Raw genomic sequence first — 25,505 nt, forward strand, 5'->3', positions numbered from 1 at the left:
ACAAGGACCAACCCCAATTCCCATGGTTTGTTCCCCCATGGATGGGACCTCAACTACCATACCCCATGCAATGGGCGTCTTGGGACCCATGGGCACCCTGGAAGGCCCACTACTCCTGCACCTCCTCACCCCATAGAGCACAGATCCTCTCTCCACCTGGATCGCCAATGCCATCCGCAGCTAGAGCCTTTGAGCAGTCACATGAGGAAGTGGCGGAAGAGCCAGCATCTGACATGGAGTCGCCCAAACGCAACTCCTCTTCTTCGCCTGATGAAGCTGTCATGCTACCTCCACCAACTATGACAGATGACTTCAAGCAATTTCAGGAATTATTTAAGAGGGTTGCAATCAGCCAGGACATTCCATTGGAGGAAGTACAGGAGAATCAACATAAACTCTTGAAGAGTCTCCAACCTTCGGCATCCTCAAAAGTTGCACTCCCCATAAACGATGCCATATTAGAACCGACTGACACTATCTGTCAGACACCAACCTCCATCCTGCCAACCTGTAAAAGGGCTGACTGGAAATATTATGTCCCAGCCAAGGGCATGGACTTTTTATTCTCACACCCGCAGCCCAACTCCCTCGTGGTTGAAGCAGCTAACCAAAGGGCTAAAAAACCTCATTACCGGTCCACACCCAAGGAAAAAGACCTCAAACGCCTTGACCTCTTAGGTCGCAAGGTTTACACATCCTCTCCTTTCCAATTTAGAATTGCCAACTATACCACTCTTCTCGCTAGCTATGACTTTGATAATTACAACAAACTTTTTGAATTTACCTCCGACATCAAAGAGGACCGAAGAGCGGATTTTAAATCAGTCCTTGTAGAGGGACAGCTAGTATCCAGAATAGTACTTCAAGCATCTCTGGACATGGCTGACACCGAAGCTCACACCACAGCTACTGCGGTGGTAGTACGTATGGCCTGGCTCTCCTCATCTGGCATCCCTAAAAAGCTGCAGACCAAAGTGGAGGATTTACTGTTTGACAAAGACAAACTTTTTTCTGGGAAAACCAATGAAGTCCTCCACATGATGAAAGATTCCAGGGCTACCCTCCCAACACTAGGGATCTACACCCCTCCTTCCAAGAGATAAAGATACCAGCCTTACCAGAGCTATTGCCTGAAGCAATACAACTGCACAGTCCAAGCAGTATGATACTGGGAGGTCCCGTGGCAAGCCTAACAGACGTCGAAAAACCCAGTCGGAACAACCTGTGTCCCACCCGTCAGGCAACAAACCACAATTTTGAAGTCTTGGTCAAAGGTCTGAGTGACCACTCCTTACCACCAGCACCTACTTGCCCTTTTGGCCATGGCCTCCACTGCTTCCACCACGCTTGGCGAAACATCACACAGGATCACTGGATCCTGGAAATAGTGCAGTTGGGCTATTCCATCCCATTTACTTTATGGCCCCCTACTCTTCACCCTTCCCCGTCACTCTTCAGCGACCCCTCTCACAAACACCTGCTTCGGGAAGAAGTAACTCACCTACTCCTCTTAGGTGCAGTGGAATGAGTTCCAAGACAACACAGAGGGAAGGGATTTTACTCCGACTATTTCTTGATCCAGAAGAAAAGCAGAGGATGGCGATCCATTCTAGACCTGCGACAACCCAACAAATTCACCTGCTCCCAAAAATTCAGAATAGTCACGTTGGGCATGATAATACCGGCGCTGGAATGAGGGTACTGGTTCTCAGCCCTCGACCTACAAGATGCATATTTCCATATCTCAATACACCGAGCACACAGATGATTCCTACAGTTCACTTCCAATACAGAGTGCTCCCAGTTTGCGACCTGGTACCAAGTCGTGGAATGTAAAGCACTGGGTTGCAGCAGCTCTGGTCAGTACCGCCGACCAGGCCATTAAAAGTCCCATTGGCGGTGCTGCCCAGCTATGGCAGGCTAGTCCATGCCTGTTCTTACACCATGCTGCACCCCGGAAGTACCGGCTTCACACTCCCATTGACCGGTTCCTGGCCAATGGGAGCTGGGGGGCGGGGAGGTACCTGCGAGCAAGAGCTGCGCGGAGCTGCTGGTGGGCCTCCACCTAGGAGCCAAACCTGCTGCTGGCCGCTTCCGGGGCGCAGGGTGGTCAGCGGTGCCAGGATAGGCAGGAAGTCTGCCTTAGCACCCCCATTGTGCCGCTGACCGGGAATCGCCCAAGGTAAGCCCACATCCCAACCCCATGCCCCAGTCCCCAGCCCTGAGCCCCCCCCAAACCTGGAGCCCCTTCCTGCACACCAAACCCCTCATCCCTGACCCCATCCTAGAGCCTTGACCCCCTCCAGCACCCCTGCCCCAGCCCAGAGCCCCCTCCCACACCCCAAACCCTTCATCCCCAGCTCCGTTGGGTCACGGGCATCAACAATTTTCTTCAACTGGATCACCAGAAAAAAAGTTTGAAAACCACGGCTCTAGTTCTTTTCAGAGCTGATAGCCAGGGGAGTACTTATTGCACATACTTCATCAGTGGGTGAAGATGGTATAGACAAAGCTGGAGCGGAATATATCATAGTTTATAAAAACTGTTTTTAAAAGTGTAGTTCTTTAACTATATGAAGATACTTCTAATGTGTATTTCCTCCCCAATGATTATGTCCCTTGTAAATAGTGTGTAGTAGCTAAATGTGGATATGACATACTGGTTAAAAAAAAATGCATTGGAACAAATATCTAGTAAAGCTTCAGACCAGGCTTCACCTTGTTACAAATTATTTGTTTTGTCTTGCTTTCAGTTGAAGCATCTTGTCATAATGGAGACGAAACCATGGAAACTATTGAAGCTGCTGAGGCACTTCTCAATATGGACTCCCCTGGTCCTATGTTGGATGAAAAAAGAATAAGTGAGTTTAACAGTAGTAAATCAAATTTATATTGAAGAATATAAGTCAAATCTGAAGAAATTCAATATAGTGTGGATTTTCCTATATGTATAAAAATAATATAAAAAGGTGTGGGTAGGTGAGACTTGCTGGCTTTGTTGGTAGCTTCAACATGCAACATGTCAGCTTAGGGACTCACATAAGCATAGGCTGATCAGTCTCAGAGTTGGACATTGGAGGTCATGAAAGAAAGGGAAATAAAATAGGATGTGTGTGTGAGGTTTTAAATCTAATATCATGCTGAAATGCTACAATTTATGTGGTTATTGGGTATTGTATTTCACGTTGGTAAAGTAACTGAATGAATGCAGGTTACCTTAGATATGAATGAAAATGTCATGTTCTGTTGTGATCACAACCTTCGCTTCTGTTCCAAGTATTAAATTATTCTACACTATGTTATGATGTGTGCTCATGTACAAACCACATGAACAGACTTGTTCATTTGTGGGCTGACCTATTCTGCTGTGAAGACCTTAATTATAATAATAAATTTTATGTACATTATTATGGCTGTACTTGACCTACTGAAATTTTCCCTTATAATTGGAAGTGTTTTTTAAAAGTTTATTTAATTCTGTAAAAAGCATTGATAATGTAGTCTTCTTTTTCCCTAAGCAAATATGTTTGGTACATCTGAAGATGAAATTATTGTTGCTCCTGTTACTCATGTATCTGTCACACTTGATGGGATCCCTGAGGTTGTAGAGGTTCACCAAGTTCAAGACTCTTATGTTGAATCATCAGACACTCCAGAACTTGAGCAGCCTAAGAAGAAGAAAGGTAAGATGTTCACAGGATATGCGAGTTTGGAATAGAAAGTGCTTAGAGGTATGCTTTCTTCTCCTTGTGTGTATATATAGCAGCTCTTCAACATTAGTAGGAGCTACATATGGGCATCAAGACAAAAACTAAGCTTACTCAGCTAGCTGTACGGGAAAAGTACTTTTTATTTGTTGTGACAAAGTGAGAATTATCTAGTATTTTTATGAAGCCTCAGTTTCCCTTTGTATGTTGCATTGTTCCTCGGTTGACAATGCTTCTGGAACAGCGCAGGAGGTGTGTGTATGTGTGTGGCCTTGCTGTCTGGGGGGAATAAATACAGTCATGCAAGAGCTGGCTTAGACTGACTCAAATCCAGCAAGATAGAGATGATGTCCCAAGAAATGAACAAACACCTGCCAGCAGGCAGGACTTGAGAACTGCGATCGAGAACAAAGTGTCAGGTGACTGGAAGAATGGTGGGCTCAGGAGGTTGTACTGGGGAAGACAAAGCAAAGAGAAAGAGAGAGCCAGAGATTGAGTACATCAAAGATTGGCTATCTGATTGTGGCACTGGTTTGACCAAGATGGACTATGGCTTAACTTCTGTCTCTCTGTGCTAACCTAACAACTTTCAGATTCAGTGTGCCATAGTAATAAATGGTTACCGTGTTCTGAAAAGGTCGCCTGTGTCACTGTAAGTGCTCACTGAGAGCATTGGGCCCTGGGTAGAGTATAGCCTCCCATAGGACTCTTGGTTGGCTGGATTCACTACACGGCTCCACACAGAGAGACTGGGATTGTGGGTGCCAAAGGCCCAGTCTGGGAGTCGTGGAGGCCACGGGCCTGCCACTGTGAAACTGTGTGAGTCCTTAAGCGCTGGTATACTAAAGAGGCCACTTTCAGGAGACTGGTAACAGGCTGGGTTATAGACCAGACCCTGTGACTCCAGAACACTTATAAACTGAGCAAATGTGCTCAGATTCTAAAAGTACTTGGGATAGATAATATGGAATCATCATACCCCACAAAATGTGGATCTTTGTTATGCCATCTTTATAGAGACACTCTTCAAAGCAGAACCACACTGTAAGTTGTAAGGCCTTTGTCATTTAAGTGTTATAGTAGTTGCTTCTTCAGTAGCTCAAGCATTATACTATTAATTTAGTTCATTTACCTAAGGGCATGGCTACACTTGCAGATGTAGAGCGCTTTGAGTTAAACCAGCCTTCGGAGAGCGCAGTAGGGAAAGCGCTGCAGTGTGTCCACACTGACAGCAACAAGTGCACTGGCATGGCCACATTGCGGCACTTGCAGCGGCACTGGGAGCGGTGCATTATGGGCAGCTATCCCACAGAGCACCTTTTCCCATTCTGGCGGTGTGGCTTGTGGGAAGAGGGTGGGGGTTACGGGGCATTCTGGGTCCTGTTCCAACGCCCTGTGATGCATCGGTTCGCATTCCAGCAATCCCTGTGCTTCCGTCCACACTTGGTGTCATCTTTCAACGTTTTTTATACTGCGCGGTCTGTCTTCCCTTTTGGTCTGTGGGAATGGAGCCTGAACTGCTGAGGAATATGCTGACGAGTCTCGCCAGCCCGTCACGTTTGGCAGTTGAGTTACTCCTTAAGATCCAAACTGACAGTGAGGACTCTGACGATGATATCAACTCAAGTAACGTATATGACATGAGATTGCTTGTGGCATTCACGGTCATGCTCACCACCATGGAACACCACTTTTGGGCTCGGGAAACAAGCACCGAGTGGTGGGATCACATCCCATCAAGTCTGGGATCATGAGCAGTGGCTGCAGAACTTTCGGATGAGAAAAGCCACTTTCATGGGACTGTGTGATGAGCTCGCCCCCACCCTGCAGCACAAGGACACGAGATTGAGAGCTGCCCTGATGGTGGAAAAACGGGTGGCTATTGCTGTCTGGAAGCTGGCAACTCCAGACAGCTACCAATCAGTCACTAACCAGTTTGGAGTGGGAAAATCGACAGTTGGAATCGTGTTGATGCAAGTTTGCAGGGCTGTTAATCACATCCTGCTCAGAAGAACCATGACTCGGGGTAACGTGCATGAGGGGCAATAGATGGGATGCATATTCCAATTCTTGCACCAGCCCACCTAGCCTCCAAGTACGTTAATCAGAAGAGGTATTTCTCTATGGTTCTCCAGGTGCTTGTGGATCACCATGCGCGTTTCATTGACATTAACGCAGGCTGGCCTGGAAAGGTTCATGACACATGCATCTTTCAGAACACTGGCGTGTTCAGGAAGCTGCAAGCCAGGACTTTTTTCCCAGACCAGAAGATCACCATACGGGAAGTCGAAATGCCCATTGTGATCCTTGAAGACCCTGCTTACCCTTTAATGCCATGGCTCATGAAACCCTACACAGGGAACCTTGACAGCAGCAAGGAGCGGTTCAGCAACAGGCTGAGCCGATGCAGAATTACTGTGGAGTTTGCTTTTGGCCGTTTAAAGGGCTGCTGGCACTCTCTGTATGGGAAGCTGGACCTGGTGGATGACAGCATCCCTGCGGTTATATCCGCGTGCTCCATAACATTTGTGAAGGGAAGGGTTAAAGATTCACTCAAGCATGGATTGGAACAGCTAGAGAGCAGGGCTATTAGAGGGGCCCAGCATGGGGCTGCAAGGATTAGGGATGCCTTGAGAGAGCAATTTGAGGCTGTAAGCCACCAGTAATGTTTGGTGCCCTGCACGGGAGTGAAATGCAGTGGTTCCAATGTTAGTAGGAATCTGTGTTTGCTACACTGACTTGCAGTGCCTGTTTCTTTCCTGGGCTAAGGTATCATTTACTTTATGCAATAAACCATAAAGAATGTTTTCAAAGCCAAAAAATTCATTTATTGAAAAGAAACACAACTGCTTGGGAAACAGAAAGGGCAAGGGGGTGGGGTGGGGAATGGTACAATCACAGATTTGCATATGTCCTGTTATCATACTCAGCCTTCATGTCTGGAGTGCTGTACAATGAGTGTTGCACTTCGGGATGGCTATAATGCATGGTGATGGGGTTGAGTGCAGCGGGTAAGGGTCGTAGTTTTCAGTGCTGGGTGGTGAAGCTACAGGTGTTGGAGGCAGCTGGTGGCGATAAGAACCTGGATGTTGGGGATAGTGGATTGGATGTGACATGGGGGCACAAGGGAAAGAGTTTTGGGACAAGGGCTGCACGGGGGGGTAGGCACGGGAGTGCTCCGCCTGTATGGCTATGAGTGCCTGGCTCGAGTCCACTTGGCGCTTCATGATGCTTATCAGCCGCTCCATGCTTTGCGGCTGGAGCTCCACGCTTTTGTGCCGGTGTTCCTCATTCTGCTGGCGGATCCTCCTTTCACTCTCCCTCCACTCCTGCAATTTTTGATTCTCGTTAAGGGACTGCTGCATGACTTCATGTAGCATGTCTTCTTTGCTTTTACATGACCTCTTCCTAATTCATTGGAGTCTTTCGGCCGGTGATAACACGGACGGCTGAGATCTCAAGGTTACATCTGTAAAGGCAAAATGCAACACTTAATAGAGGCAGCATTGTTCACACCAGACAGAGCAATGATTCCCCCGTACTTAAGGGCAAGCACAGTCTACACAATAGCATAATTTGCCTGCCCCAAAGCGAGCGCACATAACCCACGGGAGCCCCAAAATGGTGAGTAAGTACTGCGTCAAGGGGGGCTGATTGTTTCACAGCCATACCGTCCTCTAGGTTTCTGTGCTTTGGGGAGAGCCAGCAGCTGCAGGGAGCCCCTATACTGAATACTCTCCCCACATTTTCCACAAGAGTTCATCCTGGAAGATATCTCGTTCCTGAGGGTGACCTTGAAACCAAGGGAGGGTCTTCTAATACAATGCGGCTTCCGCCCTGGCTCATATGCAGCTTGCCTGTGTGCAGCAATGGTCCCCCCGCCCCTCACAGCACAGTGGCGCAGACATGTTAATCTGACTGGGACAAGGACCACAGTGGCTCTCCCAAGAAATCTGCGCAAGCGCATTGCCCAGGTTCTGGATGAGACATTGAAGAGATCACTGAGGCCGATTACCGCGATGTGAGAGAGCACATCAGTGCCCTATTTCACATGTAAGCATGCATGCCCTAAACCTCCTTACCCCAAGAGCCCGCACCGAATAACTTCATTCTCAAAATAAAAGCCACTTACCGGGAACCTCCTCTGGTGTTTGTCCTTCCACAAGCATCTGCCACGGCAACTGACTACCTTCCTTCTGGCTTGAGAACAGCTCCTGGCTGCATGCATCTAGGGATGCTGGGGTGTCTCCCTCCTCCTCAGCACCCTCTCTTCCACTTGCCTCCTCCTCCTCCTCCCTTGTTGAACTGGGCTCTGAAGTGTCCATGGTGGTACTTGGAATGGTGGTGGGGTCGCCCCCCAGTATTGCGTCTAGCTCTTTGTAGAAACAGCAGGTCGCAGGGGCAGCACCAGAGCGGCTGTTTGCCTCACGGGCTTTGCGGTAGGCATTCTGCAGCTCCTTCACTTTAACCCTGCACTGCAGTGCATCCCGGTCATGGCCCCTTTCCATCATGTCCCGTAATATCTGCCCGTAGGTATCGTAATTCCTATGGCTGGAGTGCAGCTGGGACTGGACAGCTTCCTCCCCCCAAACACTGATGAGGTCCAGCACCTCGCCATTGCTCCACACTGGGGATCGCCTGGCACGTGGAGGCATAGTCACCTGGAAAGATTCGCTGAGAGCACTCCACGCCTGACTGAGTAAACAGGAAGGGGATTTTCAAAATTCCCAGAGAATTTAAAGGGCAGGTCACCTGAGGGCAGGATACTAGAGTTCAAAGTGATGACCAGAGTGGCTAGAACAGGCATTGTGGGACACTTCTGGAGGTTCATCAGAGCGCACTAACAGGCCAGGGCATCCACACTGGTGCTGCGGCGCTCCAGCGGGGGCGCATCAAACGTTATTCCACTCGCCAAGGTGGAGTACCAGGAGCACTCTAGCCGCGGAGTCAGTGCGCTCTACATGCCTTGCCAGTGTGGATGCGTCATGAGATAGGGCACCAGGGGCTGCTTTAATGCGCTCTAACTCGCAAGTATAGCCAAGCCCTAAGACAGATTTGAAAAAAGTACTCTGTTTTATTTAGCATTAGATTACAAATACCCTGCACTCTTTGCTGGAAGCTATTGGAGAAGTGTTTGCCTTGAAGAATGTTTCTGTTAAGAAAATGAGAAAAGAGCTTAGTTTCTGTCTTCTTTGTGAAAGCCTGATTGTCACAGCAGTTTTAATAGTCTCAATTTCCGATAGTTGTGTGTTTTTGTGTATTTATCACAACATGGTTTGCAGTAGATAGCAGGCTGCTTAGCAGACTCTGTAAGCTATCTGTCCAGCTAAATAAACATCTAAATGGGGAAAGCAGCATGCTTCATTGGGCTATCTGTTGTTAAAACTGATTGAATGGAATTTGTAGTTTAATTTGTTTTAAATTTCTTATTAATTTGCTGGATCTAGGTGCTTGTTCAGCTGTTAAAATAGAGTTACAAAAATAAAAATAACACATATATACTGAACTGCCTATACAGAAACACAGTAATATCAATTACCCAACATCTGATCAAGCTTTGTAGTATACCTTGAAGACTTACAAATTCAGACTGTTGAACTAGAGGGGCATATGCTCCAGAGCTGAGGATGCATTAGGAAACTGACCAGGGGAATGATGGCTTGAGTGTCTTCACTGATTGCAATGTTGATGATGTCAGACATCAATTTTGGAGTAATGTGGTTCAGAAAACTAGTACTTTATAGGTTAAAACCAGCATCTTAAACTCCACCTGGCTGGATTACAGAGTACCAGTGTTATGTGTGCTGTGTGATATATCATTCACTAAGCAAGGACCCGTGTCCTGTACTAAGTTCAGTTTCCAGATGGTCTTGTGATATAGTCACGTCCAAGTAGAATGCCTTGCAATAGTCTAGGCTTGAGATGAGACAGGCATGGATTATTTTAGCAGCAAGGTTTGTTTCCAAAATTCAAGGCCGCAGCCTTCCTGTCATCAGTAGATGTGGGGAACAGGACATAGCGCAGCAGGGAGCACTCTTGGCTAAAACTGTTAGGGCAATCAAGGATCTGAGACCCCCTAAATTGCTAACCTGTTTAAACAAATTGTAGATTTGCCCTCTATCAGAGGTGCTATGATATGATACGGTCAGCTCTTCTGGTTGTTTCATTAAACTACCAGACATTACCTCAGTCTTGACTAGATTGAACCTCAACCACCTAGTTCTCACTCAAGCCCTAATTTAATTAATTCCTGGCAAAGTCAGACCACTGTTGATGTGGAACTGGCATTCTCAGCTTATTAAAGGCACTGCAGTCTATGTCTCCTCGCTCTCCTTCTCAATGTGCTTGCATGCATTTCGTACAGGCAGGGACACAAGATGGAATCCTTCAGCACCCCATCTGACTGAGCCCTCAGGGCAGAAGAGCCTTCACCCAAAACAATCTTATAGGACTTCTTGCACAAAAGTAGCTGAGCTATTCAAGATGACTCCATCTAACCCTGGTAGGCACCACAGACATTTCAGCAATCCCTCATGGTCAGTTAAATTAAAGATCTAAACAAAAGGGTCTCTACCTTTGTTATATACTGACCGCATGTGACAACAGAAATATTTCAGGACTTCACCCCCCCCCCCGCATCTAGCCATAAAGAAATGAAGGGTGGTTGTGACCCCAAGGTCAAGAACCCATGACTGAAAGAGTTACCTTTGTTGATAGCTGTGATGACGTCCTTGGCCAACATGATCAGTACGGTTTCTGCCCCATAACCAGCCCTGAATCCTAAGTGAATGGGGGGAAGAAAACAAACATTGCCAGAGTTGCCTCACCACAGTTGCTTCAACAAAGCTTTTTCCAGAAGGAAGATCATGCAGATATAGATACTTAGAAAGATTGTCAGTGTCAAAAGATGGCTGCCTGAGCAGAGGCCTTGCAGTGCCTTCCAAAAAACCCCAGCTGGTATCCTGCCTACCCACGCTGCCAAAGGGGATATTGACTTTTCAGGCCAACAGAAGGCCAAGATGGCCTTCACCAACCAGTAAAGGATGAGGTTCTATTTCATAGGCTAAAACTCATAGTTCCTCAGCTCCTACAAAACCTCAGTGAGCAGCATTTGCTGAATTGCAGAGCATGTGAACCCTGAAGATATTGCTCTGGTACTATAAAACTGACAGGTCAGTCCAGAAGTGAGTAGGTTTAATGACGAAGTAATATGAAAATTCCTCACAATGAGAAAATCTTGACTCTGTAACGGAGTTATTTTATTATTTGTATTATGGTAGCACTTAGAGGCCAAACCAAGAATGGACCCTGTTGTGCTAGGCAATGTGCAGGTGATTGCTTGCATGCTACACAGGCAAGACCAACTCTTTGGGAAAGGGTCAGAGGGTAAATAGAGGGACCATGAAATGACTTGCCCAAGGTCATGCATGTTGTCAGTAGTAGAGCTGGACTACTCTACTAGTAGTAGAGTAGTCCACTGGACTATGCTGCTTCTCAACAGAGCAGAGATAATATGTAAAATAAAATCCTCATTGTGTCTAGACATTGCCAAAGTGCCAAAGGGTAACTAGGATACCTGATTTGCTTAGTATTTGTCAGAAAACTCAGTCTTGAGGGTTCAGGACCAAAACACAATGCTATAAAAACTGACATCTAAATGAATGGGGAGCAATAGAGAAACAGATTCTGGATTTTGTTAAGAAATACATATGCGAGATTTTCATTTTTGATCCTACTCGAATAGCTGATCTCTAATTTTTTCAAAGGAATGCTCTTCATTCTTGTCAGGAGCTGTAATTATTCCCTCCCTCCCTCCCACTCTTCAATGGGGCCTTGAAACACAGCCACCATATTTCTGGCTAAAAAAGGATGTGATGCTTTTTCAGAACCTATTAATGTCACTCCCTGTTTGATGGCAGCAAGGCAATGAAAGGGAGCTGCTTCTACCCTCCTTTTTTGTATTTCTAGCCACTGCAGGCCAAATGTGTGAGAATTTAGGATTGAAAATGAATGTTTCCCTCACATTGGCTATCAATGGAGCTTTCTTCTCGTATATTAAAGAGCTAAAGAATCTTGTTTTGTCTCTAAATTAAGTTTCGATGCTAGCTAGACAAGACAGTGCTGTGTATTTTATCTAGCTTTTTAATTAAAAAAAAATACAGTTAAAAAAGATGAATTAAACTACTATTAATTGCCTTTAGGTGCCCTAGAATGAACAAAAAAATATACAGATTTCAAAGCAGAAGTATATAATTTATGTATCTAGCTTTGGAAAAATAGGTAAAATCTTTGAAGCAAGAACAGTTACATTGCTCAGCGCTATGCGGAGTGCCCTCAATACCTATTAGCGTCAATAAGCATTGACTGTGCTCAGCACTTTACAGGAATGGGCCATTAAGAAGAAATGTAAGTGTTGAGATGGGGAGGAAATATAAAAAAACAAAGATTTTAATGAGTTAATGTTCTTTTCCAGATCACATTTTTATGTTGAAATTTATGTAATAGTGGTTTCATTTCAGGGAAAAAGTCCAAATCTTCTCGTCCTGAATCCCCTACAACAACTCCAAACATATCAGTGAAAAAGAAAAACAAAGATGGAAAGGGTAAGTGTGATGGTTTGAGTAGAATGTTTGTCTTCAGTGTTTTAAATTGAAAACTGAATCTGGGTAACATAAGAATGAAGCCTACCAGCTTTCTCAGTATGCAAAAATAAATCTTGTGTTGCCACGCACTCAGAAGACATGGTTGCCACCTTCTATGAAAGCAGAGAGGAGGCAGGGAGAGGGTGGAAAAGTGCAGAAAATCCCTTTGGAAGATACTCAGTTCCTGGGAGGAATAATCCATTCTTCAGCTTATTAACAGGATCTTGGGAGATCTTCAACCCCCCACAAACGCTTCTCTGTTTCAGGTCAAGTCTAGAGGGATGCTTTGCATTGTAGTAGTGTTTCTTGGGATGCTGTTGCATCAACAGCTGATATTTGGAAACATTTTTCATCTGCCTGTTTCTAAATCTGCATAAGGAGATAATCAAAGCTTACAGTTGGGTGGCAGGAAGAGCAGTCCTCTTGTTTAAGAAAAAAGTGAAGCCACCAGAAGAAAGGTGTCACAGAAAGTTCCCTGATAATCCCTCTTCTGCTATCTCAACTCTCGCCCACCTCCCATTAATAAAATCAAAACCAACAGCTAACAGAGAATATAATTTGATAGCATGAATCATTTTATTTTATAGCAAACTATTCATCAGAATCATCCTGTTTTTGCCAATGGATCCTAATATTCTTCAGTTGTTTTCTTGTTTGGCATGGCATAAGCTATTATTTACTGCACATATTATATGTAATTGTTAAAACATGAAAGTAAGGATATCTTGAACCTGTGAAGAATCATCCTGCGGGCCCCAATTCAGCAAAGTACTTAAGCACCTGCTTAATTCCCAGTCAGTAGAGTGTATATTTAGTGTATATTTAACTGCTTTGCTGAACAGGACTGGACTTGAGTTCTTTGCTGATTCAGAGCCAAAGATGGCAAAATAATAATGTTCTGTTAAGAAATAATTCAGTTGGAATGGAAGAATAGTCACGTGTAGGAATTCTCAACCCAAAATTACAGTCTGTTCAGAAAGTAACAGGCACTCAGTTCCTGGAGCTTTGTTGTATTTGTGACTTAAATAAAAGTTAAGAAATTAATATAACTGTGCATTTGGGGGAGTTTATATCTCCTGAAAGACTTTATTTATTTCTTTTAGGAAATACAATTTATCTTTGGGAGTTTCTCTTAGCACTGCTCCAGGACAAAGCTACGTGTCCCAAATATATCAAATGGACTCAGAGAGAAAAGGGCATTTTTAAACTGGTAGATTCCAAGGCTGTGTCCAGATTGTGGGGAAAGCACAAAAACAAACCTGATATGAATTATGAAACAATGGGCAGAGCTCTCAGGTATGTGAGTGTTTAATAGTTGATTATTTTTGTCACAACATTTTCATATATTGAAAGCTCGCTGTAATCTGTTTAACATCTGTGAAGGGCTTTTTCCTAAGATGAGCTCCAGTTTTTGAAATATGAAGCTGTTTTTTTTGAGGGCAGGGGCGCAGGGGAAGGAGGGAGAGGTGGCGGGGAGGACTAAAGAAATCTAAAAGTTAAAAGCATAATTTGAAGTTTCTACAGAGCAAACTATACAGTAGAAGATTAAAAAAAGATTAGGATATATACTGATGTCCAATGACGAATCTGCTTTATTGGCAGAAATTTGTTTTGTGGGGTTAACAAAGTGCTTAAAGTGCAAGTATATGTAATTCTGTAGAAATCCTGCAAATTCAGAGCTTTCTTTTTTATTGGGTCTAGATTTTTTTACACTTCTTTAATATGGATAATATTGGATTGATTGTTTTAAATGAATGCAACTTTACTGAAGAGGCAAAATATCTGATTTATGTATAGTAAGCTGTACAACTTGCATGGAGTGTGGTTTTTTATGCTTTGCACATTTAAAGAAATAGAGGTAAATCATCCCTAACCTAAAAAAATTAGTGACGCCCATTGCAAATGAAGCACCTTCACTTCTATTGTAAAAACTATTGTAAAACTAATAAATTCAATACAATCATTTCCATGGTCAGTTACCCAAAGCATTACTGGTAACTGATATATCTCCCACAGTAGTTAATAATGTAGGATGATTTGAGAAGCCAATACTTCCTCAAGACCAAGCACAGGCAGTTTCAGGAGACTGAAAAGTCTGAGTGACAAGCCTTTACAACAAACTTCCGTAAACTAAACTTAAAGATGACCATCAAATTATTTGGACTAATTGTATTAACTTTAATATGTGCCAAATGACCCAGTTTCAAATCCAAGCTATGAGGGTGTTCTGCCCCAGCAGAATTCAGGTCTGTGCATACTTCCCCAATTTGCATGTACAGATGACTAGAAAAGGATTTAATCATATATGAGTACTTGTGCAAACTGGAAACTTGCTCATACAGAAAAGTTTGTGCAAAGTAGGTGAGCAATTGCACAACCATATATGGATGCAAGCCTAATTTTAAAACATTTTCCCTATTGTTTGGAGATTCTAAGCACTACTGTAATAAAAAATTTGCTTAAAGCACTCTCCCCACCCCAACCCTCTATATTTTTGCACCTTTATTGTAAGTCAATTTGTAAACACAATGGAAAGTAATGTTTCCCTATCCCCTCCCCTTTGCTCTACAAGAACCTTATAGTGATATGTAATTTAGTTCTTTATATAGTCTATATATTATGCACTTTATATAGTAAAGAAAGAATTTGAATATTTGACAGAGATGGGAAATTTGAGGCAAGATATTGCCATTTTACCAGGATTATCAAAGTGTCATTTAACACTAGGCATTGTGATAAAACAAATAATAATATTGGTATCGTGAAGTGCAAGTTGCTTTGAGTGATATATAATATGTCTCCCTCCTTGAGCATAAAGAAGGGTAACAGAAAATGTCAGTAGGCAATGATTGTTATTTAGATTTATAAACAAAAACCCCTCCACTTCATTGCTGATGATGATTTGTCTTTTTTCATAGCCAATTATGCTATATAACTTGTTGATGTATGTGCCTGCTTTGAACAGATACTATTACCAAAGAGGTATACTGGCTAAAGTAGAAGGTCAGCGTTTGGTGTATCAGTTTAAAGAAATGCCGAAAGATCTTATCTACATAGATGATGAGGATCCGAGTCCCAGTACCGAGTCTTCAGATTCCTCTTTATTGTCAACAACTGTGACTAATAGAAACCAATCAGGCAGATCTAGAGCATCTTCTAACACAGGAACAAGAGGAGGATCCACCACAGTTCTAAAAACAACAGGGAACTCTAAGTCTACTAAACTTAAGGACCCCGTGGAAGTTGTACAACAGCAGATACCTGGTTTTACAACTGATGTTTTGAGGACAATGCAATCTGCACAGCCAATACATCCAACTCAGCTTTTTCGGACAGTTCATGTAATGCAGCCAGTGCAATCCATCGCAGAAGGACATGCAACTGTAGCTAGTAACATGCAGGATGAAACATTACATTCCTCTGTTCAGAATATAAGGTAAGAAAATGTAAAGGAAGTTGATTTATGAACATTTTCACGATCCAATGTGGCTGTTTTCTATTTTGCCACATTGCTCTCCTCTTAATTCAGTTATTGTGATATGAAGACAGTGTGAATGATCAATAAATTGGTCTGGTTTTTTTGTTACATTGTAAAATGGGTACTCTGCTAAGACACTATATTTAGGAAAGGGAAGAAAATTGCAAATCTTAATTCTGCAGCATTACAGTAGCAAAGAATCTTTAGGACTTTGAGAAGAAAGCAGAAAAAAGTTAACATTCTTGACAACACTGATTTCTCTTATTTGGTTCCTGTGCCACTGTTAAGTTTATTAATTCTGCTTTTACTCAGCATTTTCAACATTAACCCAAACAATGTGTGTTTTACATTAATACTTTTTAAAAAGAATTTTCTTGGGATTTAATTTCATTCTTGACATACCCATCGCCTTATAAATTGTAGTGTGTCGTCTCTTTCCTCTTTTTGTTCCACCTATTAACAGAGATAACAGGGCAAAGCACTAAAGTGGCACCCCACTGTCATTGTTGGAACAGCACCCAGTATGCTTCCATACCTCTTCTGTTTATAAAAGATAGTTATCAGTATGGCCTTCTGAGACTTTTACGTGTTTACTAATGTTGGGGGAGACAGTCACATTTCAGTGCAGCCCTTAACTGGTAAGTTAGACACTAATCAAGTACCTTTATGTTACTGTTTTGCACCTTCAAGTCATTGGTGGTGTATTGACTAGAGATGCCTCAAGAACAATCACTTAGAGCTATACCACACTGAAAGATTATTTTGTAATTCTGGAGTTGCAAGGAAGGAACCGTCTTACTTAAAATCTTTAAAAGAACAATATTGAGTTGGGTGTATATATTTTTTTCTCGTTTAAAATTCGATATTATGAAACGTCCCCAGCACTTTAGTCCACATTTTACCATTAAGTGACACTAGTGCTATTTCCCTCTCTTTTTTCTTCTCTCCCCCTTAAAAACATTATTCAGAAGCATCTTATCAAATTCTGATTTGCATGAATAGACCCACATGATTCTCTGCGACTGAAGCATGGAACTCTGACAAATTTAAATCAGTAACATTAATCTGATCACAACTCCATTTCTCAGTTTCAAGAAGATGATTTTATTCTTTCATCTCTCTGTGCTGAGAGAAGGATTTTTTAAAGGTAAACAATAATGAAATCACCACTGATCTAAAAGGAGGAGAGACTGCATCCTGAGTGGCAGAGTAGCCAGGTTTTTAAGCACTGATGTCTACAGCTGGGCTGTTCAGCCCCCACAAACTAATAGAATATAAAGGAGTCAATAAGAAGTTTTAAGGAGACACAGAGAATAGTCAGAAAACTGTGGATTTTCCATATATGTATATATGAAGTGGCAGACCACGACTATAGTCTCAAACCAGAAAAATGATTTTATGTTACTTATTGTTTGCTTGGAATAAACGTAGTTTTAGGTAATACACATGATCCATAATCTCGCTGCTAATTGTTCTAAAAGAAATGTAATTATAAAATGTTTTCTCTCCCATGTTGCTATATGAAAACCCCACATAAATCAGGGGAAATTCACTAGCCAATGGACTATGTAGGGGAAACAGCAATTAGTGAAACTATCTCCAAAGGGTTGTCAAATGAACAAAGTAAACAAATCTAAAAAACATTTTTCTCTGATATTTCAGTTATATTAATAAGTTATCTTTAAAATTAGTGAATAAAAACAGAATTATGATTTTCAAGTTGATGCTATCCATTTTAACACTCTTTTTCATTCTTAATTTCGGTGAAGCTTGTATGTTAGAACCATTTCAAAATGTACTTAAGGGAGAGAAAAGGTACATGTGATCCAGAAGTTTAGATAAATGTAATCATGGAGAATTTGGCAGGATTTAAAAAAGAAAGTTGATGAAAGTAGATTTAAAAAAAAGTAGATGGCTGCTTGCTTTCCACAAGACAAAGCAACTTCTGAGGGAAGTTTATTTATACCATATAAGATGAAGTTTTGAACTGAATTAAACACTAACATTTAGCATAAAAGTGAGAGACAATTTAAAGTTAGTCTCTCTTAGTGCTGTGTTTTTAATATTCCTTCATACACCAAAGAGCTTTAAAGCCTAATTGCAAAGCCATTAAATGCTGTATAACAATATGACTTCAGAGATAACTAAGGATTTAATTATTCATCAGTCTCAAAAAGTGACTCAGATAATATAGAGGAAGCAAATGGATGAAGAAATAAATGACTGAGGTCATGCAGTGACATCTAAGTCAGGAGAACAATGCTATGAAACATTAATAGGGAAACAGTACAGCGATTTGTAGAGTAAGAAGGATACCCATACTGAGCCATTTCAGGATTACCTAGCAAAAACTTCCTGAACAATCTGCAAGATTTAATCAGGAGGGCAGGGAAGCAAAGACAATAATGCATCCAAAAGTTGCAAAACTACATGTTGCTATTTCAACATCCTGTTGTGTTTAAAATATTTCACAACTGGACTGTGGGCAGTAGTTTTAAAGGAGAAAAGGAGGAAGTAGCAGTAACACTAGCATGAAGCTCAAATGAAACAACAGAGCCCTTAAACTCTGTCTTAGACTCCCATATTACAATGATGGGCAGCTGTTTTTATTTTTTTTACGCATAATGTAGAAACATTTCTGTGGTTTATGCTTTGCTAGATATAATGACAAATCCAAGACACTCAGATTAAAGGGAAAAATGATCTGGTCTAGTCAATATAATACATAATTAATTGTAACAGGTTTAGTAATTGATAACCAAAAAAAAAAGCAAGTATTCTAGCTGCAGAGGTGCATGGGGGATCAACACTAGAAATACATTTTAAAAGTTTCCATCTGACAATGGCGGACTAGGTAAGCTGTAAATTGAGGGGCGGATATTTTTAGTAAAAGTCATGGACAGGTCACAGGCAATAAACAAAAATTCACAGCCCATGACCTGTACATGACTTGTACTATATACCCCTGACTAAATCCTGGGGCAGGGGGGGATCCCAGGGGGCACCAAGCGTGCTGGGGGGTGGTGGCCCGGGGGCGCTGCAGGACTCCCACTGGTTCTGGGGTGGGGGCGGATGATGGTGTGTGGCCCAGGACCCCACCTGGTGCTGGGGGGGGCAGGGAAGAGCATTGGTGGGGCTGGCTCAGGCTCCCTACCTGGCTACCTGCCTCCCCAGAAGTGGCAACATCCCCCTCCCTCAGCTCCTAGGCGGAGGCATGGCCAAGGAGCTCTGCGCACTACCTCCACCCCAAGTGCTGGCCCTGCAGCTGCCATTGGCCGGGAACTGCGTGCAGAGCTGCCTGGCCATGGCTCTGCCTAGGACCTAAGGGAGGGGGATGTCGCCGCTTCTGGGGAGCCCTGGAGTTAAGTGCTGCCCAGAGCCCTCACCCCATCTCCTGCCCCAACTGCCTACCCCCGCCCCCTTCCACACCCAAACTCCTGCTGTTACGGAGGGGAGGGGGAGCTCAGTGGCTTGAGACTGCCCTAGCAGCAGCTGGTGCGATTGGCCCAGGGGCTGCCTGAACTGCTCAGGCAGCCCCCGGGCCAGGTGCACCAGCCACTGCAGAAGTCACGGAGATCCCGGAAAGTCACGGAATTCGTGACTTCAGTGACCAATGTGACAAACTCGCAGCCTTACTGATGGGCCATACAAATTCACTGGATGTTCCTGGCTGGTTACAGTTGATCTAGGATATATCTCAGGTCCAAATTCAAAAAAACTAAATGTCCTTGTAAAGTTTTACCAGGGCAGTCTTGGGAGTTTTGATGAGATTGAAAACATTTAATTTTTTTCTGAAATGTACATTTTAGGGTCTCTCTCTAGTAAGGTTCAAAACAGTTGTTTTTTTCAGATACATTTATAGCTATATCAGTTTGTACCCATACTCATCATTTCCTTGTAGGAACCTCCATAAAGGATCAGATCTACAGGTAGTCTAGTGTCATGCCACATACAACAGACAGTAAGAGGAAGGTGCCAGGAATTCCATAATGAACACAACCTACTCTGTGGAAGTTTTTCTGAGCCCTACATTTTAGTGGTTGGCCTATACCTTGAAGCATGAGGGGTTTTATTCTTTTTAATTTCTTTATCCTGTCTAATGTAACTTTTGGATTGTGTTATCCACATAAATGTCTCATCCTCTTTAGAATCCTGCTAAGCACTTAGCTTTAGTAATATTTTTTGGCAAGAATTCTATGTGGTTATCTACCTGTTGTGTAGAAAAGTTTTTTTTCTTTTTTAAAGTTTAAATTAGTGGCCTCTTTAATAAAAAGAAAAGGAGTACTAGTGGCACCTTAGAGACTAACTAATTTATTTGAGCATAAGCTTTCATGAGCTACAGCTTACTTCATCGGATGCATGATGAAGTGAGCTGTAGCTCACAAAAGCTTATGCTCAGATAAATTGGTTAGTCTCTAAGGTGCCACTAGTACTCCTTTTTCTTTTTGCGAACACAGACTAACACGGCTGCTACTCTGAAACCTGGCCTCTTTAATATTTTCCAACTGCCTTCTGAGCAGTAGTCTGTAGCATGCAGCGTTTCTGCTAATGGGTTTATTTTAAGAAAAGAAAACGGCCTACACTTGACATGATAGTTATATTAGCTACAATCATGTTTGAAAACTATTGTCAAACTAGATTTGTGCCTGACCGACCTTTTTTTAAATGTGGCTGTAGCTAGTCCGTTCTTTTCCCAGCTGAGGACAGAACTTTTCAGGGACAGGATTGCAGCTCTTCTGTCATGACCTTTTCCATTTTCTCCAAGAAAAGTAGATACTACAAACTGAAGTGCAGTTAAAAACATAGGGCTTAATTCTTCCAAAGGTGTAAGGCAATATTGTTGTTTGTACTTGTAGAAAATGGGTATAAAATGTGTAAATGAGTTAAAAATTCAGATTTGATAGCATTCTACACCTGCGCATAGGTGCTGGTCCTGGGGGTGCTACTGCACCCCCTGGTTTGAAGTGGTTTCCATTATATACAGGGTTTACAGTTTGGTTCAATGGCTCTCAGCACTCCCGCTATAAAAATTGTTCCAGCACCCCTGCACCCACGTTGCATAGGTGTAAATGACTGCACCAGCTGCAAGGCAGACTAAGTCAACTTCACATTCTCTATCATCATTTATAGCTCCTTTTTGTTACATTAGTGTTCAGTAATAAACTAGCAACAGCATAGAATGATGCCCTAGGGAATTCTTAGCATCTCATAAACAGCTTTTTGCAAGACTGACAATACACTGTCTTGCCCACAGAAATCTAACAGAGCAGTGAGGAAAGAGTTAGGTGTGGAAGCTTTTGGAGGGAAAAAATTGTTAAAGTGCACCAAAATCTTATCTAATTTAGCCTATGCCTAAAGAGAATAGAGCTTTTTCTGACTAGTTCAAGCTGTTTGAACTGCTGCTTTACCTATTTTACTTTTCTCTTAATGGAAGGACTTCCTATGTGATTTTAATGCCTAAACCCCATGGGCCAAGTTCTTCTCTGATACAATGGAAGTAAGTAATCGTGAACAGAATTTGGCACGAGCTGTTTGCAATGACTAAACACAAATATAAATGTTCCTGTGGATCAGCATTCTAATTAGAAATCTTTTTCAATAAAATATTGGTCACTTAAGAAAAATCTGTTTTCACATGAATCTCTGTTTAACACTTGTAAAATAGTTATGTTCATTTTCAACTGGAATAATTTACTGTAATCCTTGTGTATCTGTGTACAAAGGCACTTGAAGGAATAATTGGGGACCTGTAATGGTAAAAGTAGACAGTCATAGACCCAGACACATACAATGATTTCAGTTTACTTTTAATCTTTAAGCAGTAGTGATTTCAGACATAACATTTCAGACACGGAGGAGAGATGTTCTGATGTTACTAATGTACAAAGAATGGAATCATGAGCATATTGCGAACCGCAGCCACTGGGAGCTGCGGGGGGCCATGCCTTCGGACAGTCAAGGTAAACAAAATGTCTCGCAGCCCACCAGTGGATTACCCTGATGGGCCACATGCCAAAGGTTGCTGACCCCCTGAGTTATTAGGTGGGCTGATAAAAGCTGAAGCTGATTCATCATGCAGCTTGACCTTTGTGGGTAACCCCATGGTAGAGCATGTTGCAGTAGTCCAGCTTGGAGCTGACATGAACATGATCACTTTGATGCTTCTTGGGGGTGCCCAGAGTTGTGAAGCACCTCGCTACCACCTGCCCTTAGTGTCAGGATGTCTTGTCTGTGCCGGCTGACTGAGTCCTGACTGAGCACTCTGACTCCACCAGCCATGGGCAATACAAGCACTCCCCTCTAGGCCTTGCAGGCCCCGCTGTCACTGTACAAGTTAGCAATTGGCACACCCCAACCCTCAAGGCCTCTGGGGGTCTCCCTGGAGAGTCCAGTGCCTGCTCCACTGGACAATCACAATGCTCACAGATTCGCTGCTTCCAAAGAAGCAGCATACCCCAGCTTACCAGTTTCACCTCACATCACCACTCTTCTTGACACACAGCACTTAGAGATATATTTATAGAGAAAAAAACGAAATGTTTGTTTAACAAGGTATAAAGATTTAAGTGATAGTAAGTAGAAGTATTGGAAAGAAATGGTTACATATAAAAATCATAACACCAATTCTGAGACTTTTAGAAGAGAAATGATCACCCAAAGTTCTTCAAGTGTTTTACAGCCAGGCTTGGCTGTGATCTTCCATTCATGAGAAAAATCGTGCTGTCAGCTTGCCTCCTCAGTGAAAGATCCAGGGTGTCTGTACCCCCAGATATATCAAAACAATTCATTGTCCTTATTCATAAGCAGGATTCCCCCTGATGATTGTTTTTTTCCTGTATATCGCTTTCTTGTAGATTTTGCAATCTCTTAATCAGCATCTGGCTCAGCACGCAAATAGGCCTGCATTGTGGGGCACACAATGATGAGACAGAGAGATGTGCGTCGCCACCCTCTGCCTGAAAGGAACCTGTTACCTGCCTTAGTAATATAATTTTCAGTTTGGAGACATAACTCCTTAAATATTATCTCTACATAAGTTTCACCATGATGACTAGTGGGCTACTGGTTCTCAGACCACACATGCCACCCTTTTGTAAATTATTAGGCACATATCCGACCCAGGGGATCCCTGTAAAATCTTATGCACCCCATAGCGCTCTGCCAGTTGGCCTCAAGAAGTCACTGAGTCATAATCACCATGGCTAGGTCATTCTCGAGACAAGGGCACAGTTTCCTGCTAGCCAAAGATGAAAGATGTTGTTTCTAGCCACTATTTCAAGGAGTTCAGGAGCAGTGAATAATTCAACAGGACCTAAGACAGTGCACTGCCTTGACCTGAAGAGGGCAGGAACCTTTCAAATGTCTACACTACCCAAACTTTGTAGGCCTTTTTCATTATAAAATGACATGGTGATAAAAATGCCAGTGCCCAGTCTACAGTACACCTTAACTGCCGGTAGCATGAGTGCAGTTACAGTGATGCTGAAAAACAGGTGCAGGTTTGCCTGTTGTAGACTTACCTATAGAGGGTTATAATTCATCAAAATATTTTGCACATCATGCTTATTGTACCATGTGCAGTCATTAATAGTTGTGCAAAGTGGAAATGCTAAGAATCTGATTTGGTAGCATTTTGAACCCACTTTATACTCACTTTGCTCAGGTGTAAATGACTATCCAAGGTGAGGGCAATGAAAAACCTGGCACTGTCCTGCCCAGATTTAGTGTGAGCCAGCTGCTTTCCATACAGGTTCCTGTTTCTTTTGGATGCTAAGCCAGCTGGGAAACAGCCCTGGCTATGATGAATATGAAAGAGCTGCAGACCTGGATGAAGTCAGCACACTGAGGTCATTGTAGACTGTGGCATTTCACATCAGCCCCTTACTCAACATTTATGTGACAATGAAAGAGTGGTGACAGGTGAGTATCCTCAGGGAAGAGGAGCAGCTGGCCATCAGGGCCCTCTGGGACATGTGAGAAGAAATGAACAATGCAAATTTAATATGATTTAGACCACCTTTGCTGATGTCTTGAAGGTGGTCAACAGCACCTGCTGATTGATGTGACAAGCCATTGTTAGATCAACTGGCCTCTGCATAGGTACTTTGCTTCTGTTCCTGGCCTAAGGAAATCCTCCATAATTGCAATCAGTGATGTCTCTGACCTATCCCAAACAGAAACTTAGCTAGGAGTCTAAAATACTGGTGATCAAATAGCCACTGATATAACGCTCCCCAAAAAAGAGAGATTAAAGATAGGCGACAGATTAGTAGTTGCGAAGAGTGGCTGTGTCAGGTGGTTTTTGTTTGTTTGTTAAATACATGCTGGACTATGTCCCATGTTTAAAGGTAGCAGAGAAAACCCCTTCTTGAGGAAGGCATTGGTCAACAGTGGGCTGATGTGATCTCTGCAGGCTTTCACCAAAAAGGTCATAAATTCTTTTTGCTGGTGATACCACAGGTTTTTCTTAATGCATTTATGATTGGGCTAAATGCCATCAGGAAGGGTGCTATGATCATCGCTTTCAACTCTGACTGATTTTCCTGGAGCTGGGAAAAGACTGTCTCAGACTCTTTTGCTGTTTGTTTTCATTTCTTCTGCAAGTAGGATCAGAGCTCTTTGCAGTGGGAGATACCACTTTGGGAGTCTTTGGTTGTGCAGAAGCAGTCTGGATTTATCTAGTTGCCTTTCTTTCCAGGACAGTTCTGCTGGCCATGTTAGCAGGTACTATAGGGTAGGAGGAGGCTTTCTTAGATATACCACTTAGCTACAGCACAAGTTATTGGGTTCACAAAGTCTTCTGTCATCTGAACTCAAACTTCTTGACTTCATGTGTCAAGGTTACTTGTGGCAACAAAGCATGGGAAAGGATGGTACATCTGAAGAGCGTGATGGATATAGCACTAAATAGGGAGTCAGGAAAATTGGGTTCTCTATGGGCTTGTCTGTCAGAGCAGTTAGTGCTCGGCAAGCTATAGTGTAAATCTGCCTCGCACTAGCCTGCTGCGCACTAACTCTCTATGTGCACCCTGCGACCGCACACTAAAAGTTCCCTAGCAGTCTTTGATTTACTCTATTTTGAAATGAGAGTAGATCAAAGGACTCTAACAAATTTTTAATGTGTGGTAGCAGGGCCAGCATGGACAGGGAGTGTGTGCTGGGTACTGTGAGATAGATTTACACCCCAGCTTTCTGTGCACTAGCTGTTTTATATAGACAAGCCTTGTGGCTCTACCATTTACTTAATACATGACCTTAGCTGCTAGAGAAGAAAGGGGAAGGTTCTGACCTTTCTTTGGAGGAGGGGATGTTAAGGCCCAGTATAAGGGTATCCCGTGCCCCTTTCCCCCACCATTATCTGTGTACCTAGGCAGATCAGCAGCTCCAGTGTGTCTGGCTATGTGTTCAGGGGTCTGGTGACCACCAGAGAGAATCCCGTGGATGTGAGGTCTTAGGCCAGTCTATTAGAGGCACTGGTGTGGGATGCACTACATGCCAGCAAGATTTTCCCATTAGATATGACTTGTACAAGTGGATTTACTCCAGTGAATCTATCTTAACTCTTGCACCTGAAGTTGGCTCTAAATTGCATGTCATGTGCATTCCACCTCCCTAGTCCTCCTGGATTTACATTGTATCAATCAATTAGATGAGTGGGGGAAATCTTTTCCCTCTTAA

The 25,505-nt window shown here is 43.0% G+C and overlaps 1 protein-coding gene across 13 annotated transcripts in view; it reads left to right on the plus strand.

Annotated features, from left to right (window-relative positions):
• The window catches only part of ELF1 (E74 like ETS transcription factor 1), a 140,286-nt gene that overhangs the window by 108,601 nt on the left and 6,180 nt on the right, over positions 1-25,505 (plus strand). For 12 of the 13 annotated variants that reach the window (XM_075128772.1, XM_075128762.1, XM_048851406.2 and 9 more), the window contains 6 exons: positions 2,754-2,861; positions 3,519-3,683; positions 10,072-10,209; positions 12,227-12,310; positions 13,453-13,645; positions 15,315-15,785. In XM_075128772.1, the coding sequence (XP_074984873.1) occupies positions 2,754-2,861; positions 3,519-3,683; positions 10,072-10,209; positions 12,227-12,310; positions 13,453-13,645; positions 15,315-15,785 (1,159 nt within the window). The remainder of the gene's footprint in view (positions 1-2,753; positions 2,862-3,518; positions 3,684-10,071; positions 10,210-12,226; positions 12,311-13,452; positions 13,646-15,314; positions 15,786-25,505) is intronic. The other variant, XM_075128782.1, reaches the window with a different exon arrangement.

The sequence above is a fragment of the Caretta caretta genome, chromosome 1, assembly GCF_965140235.1.
Source record: "Caretta caretta isolate rCarCar2 chromosome 1, rCarCar1.hap1, whole genome shotgun sequence".
Taxonomy (NCBI): domain Eukaryota; kingdom Metazoa; phylum Chordata; order Testudines; family Cheloniidae; genus Caretta; species Caretta caretta.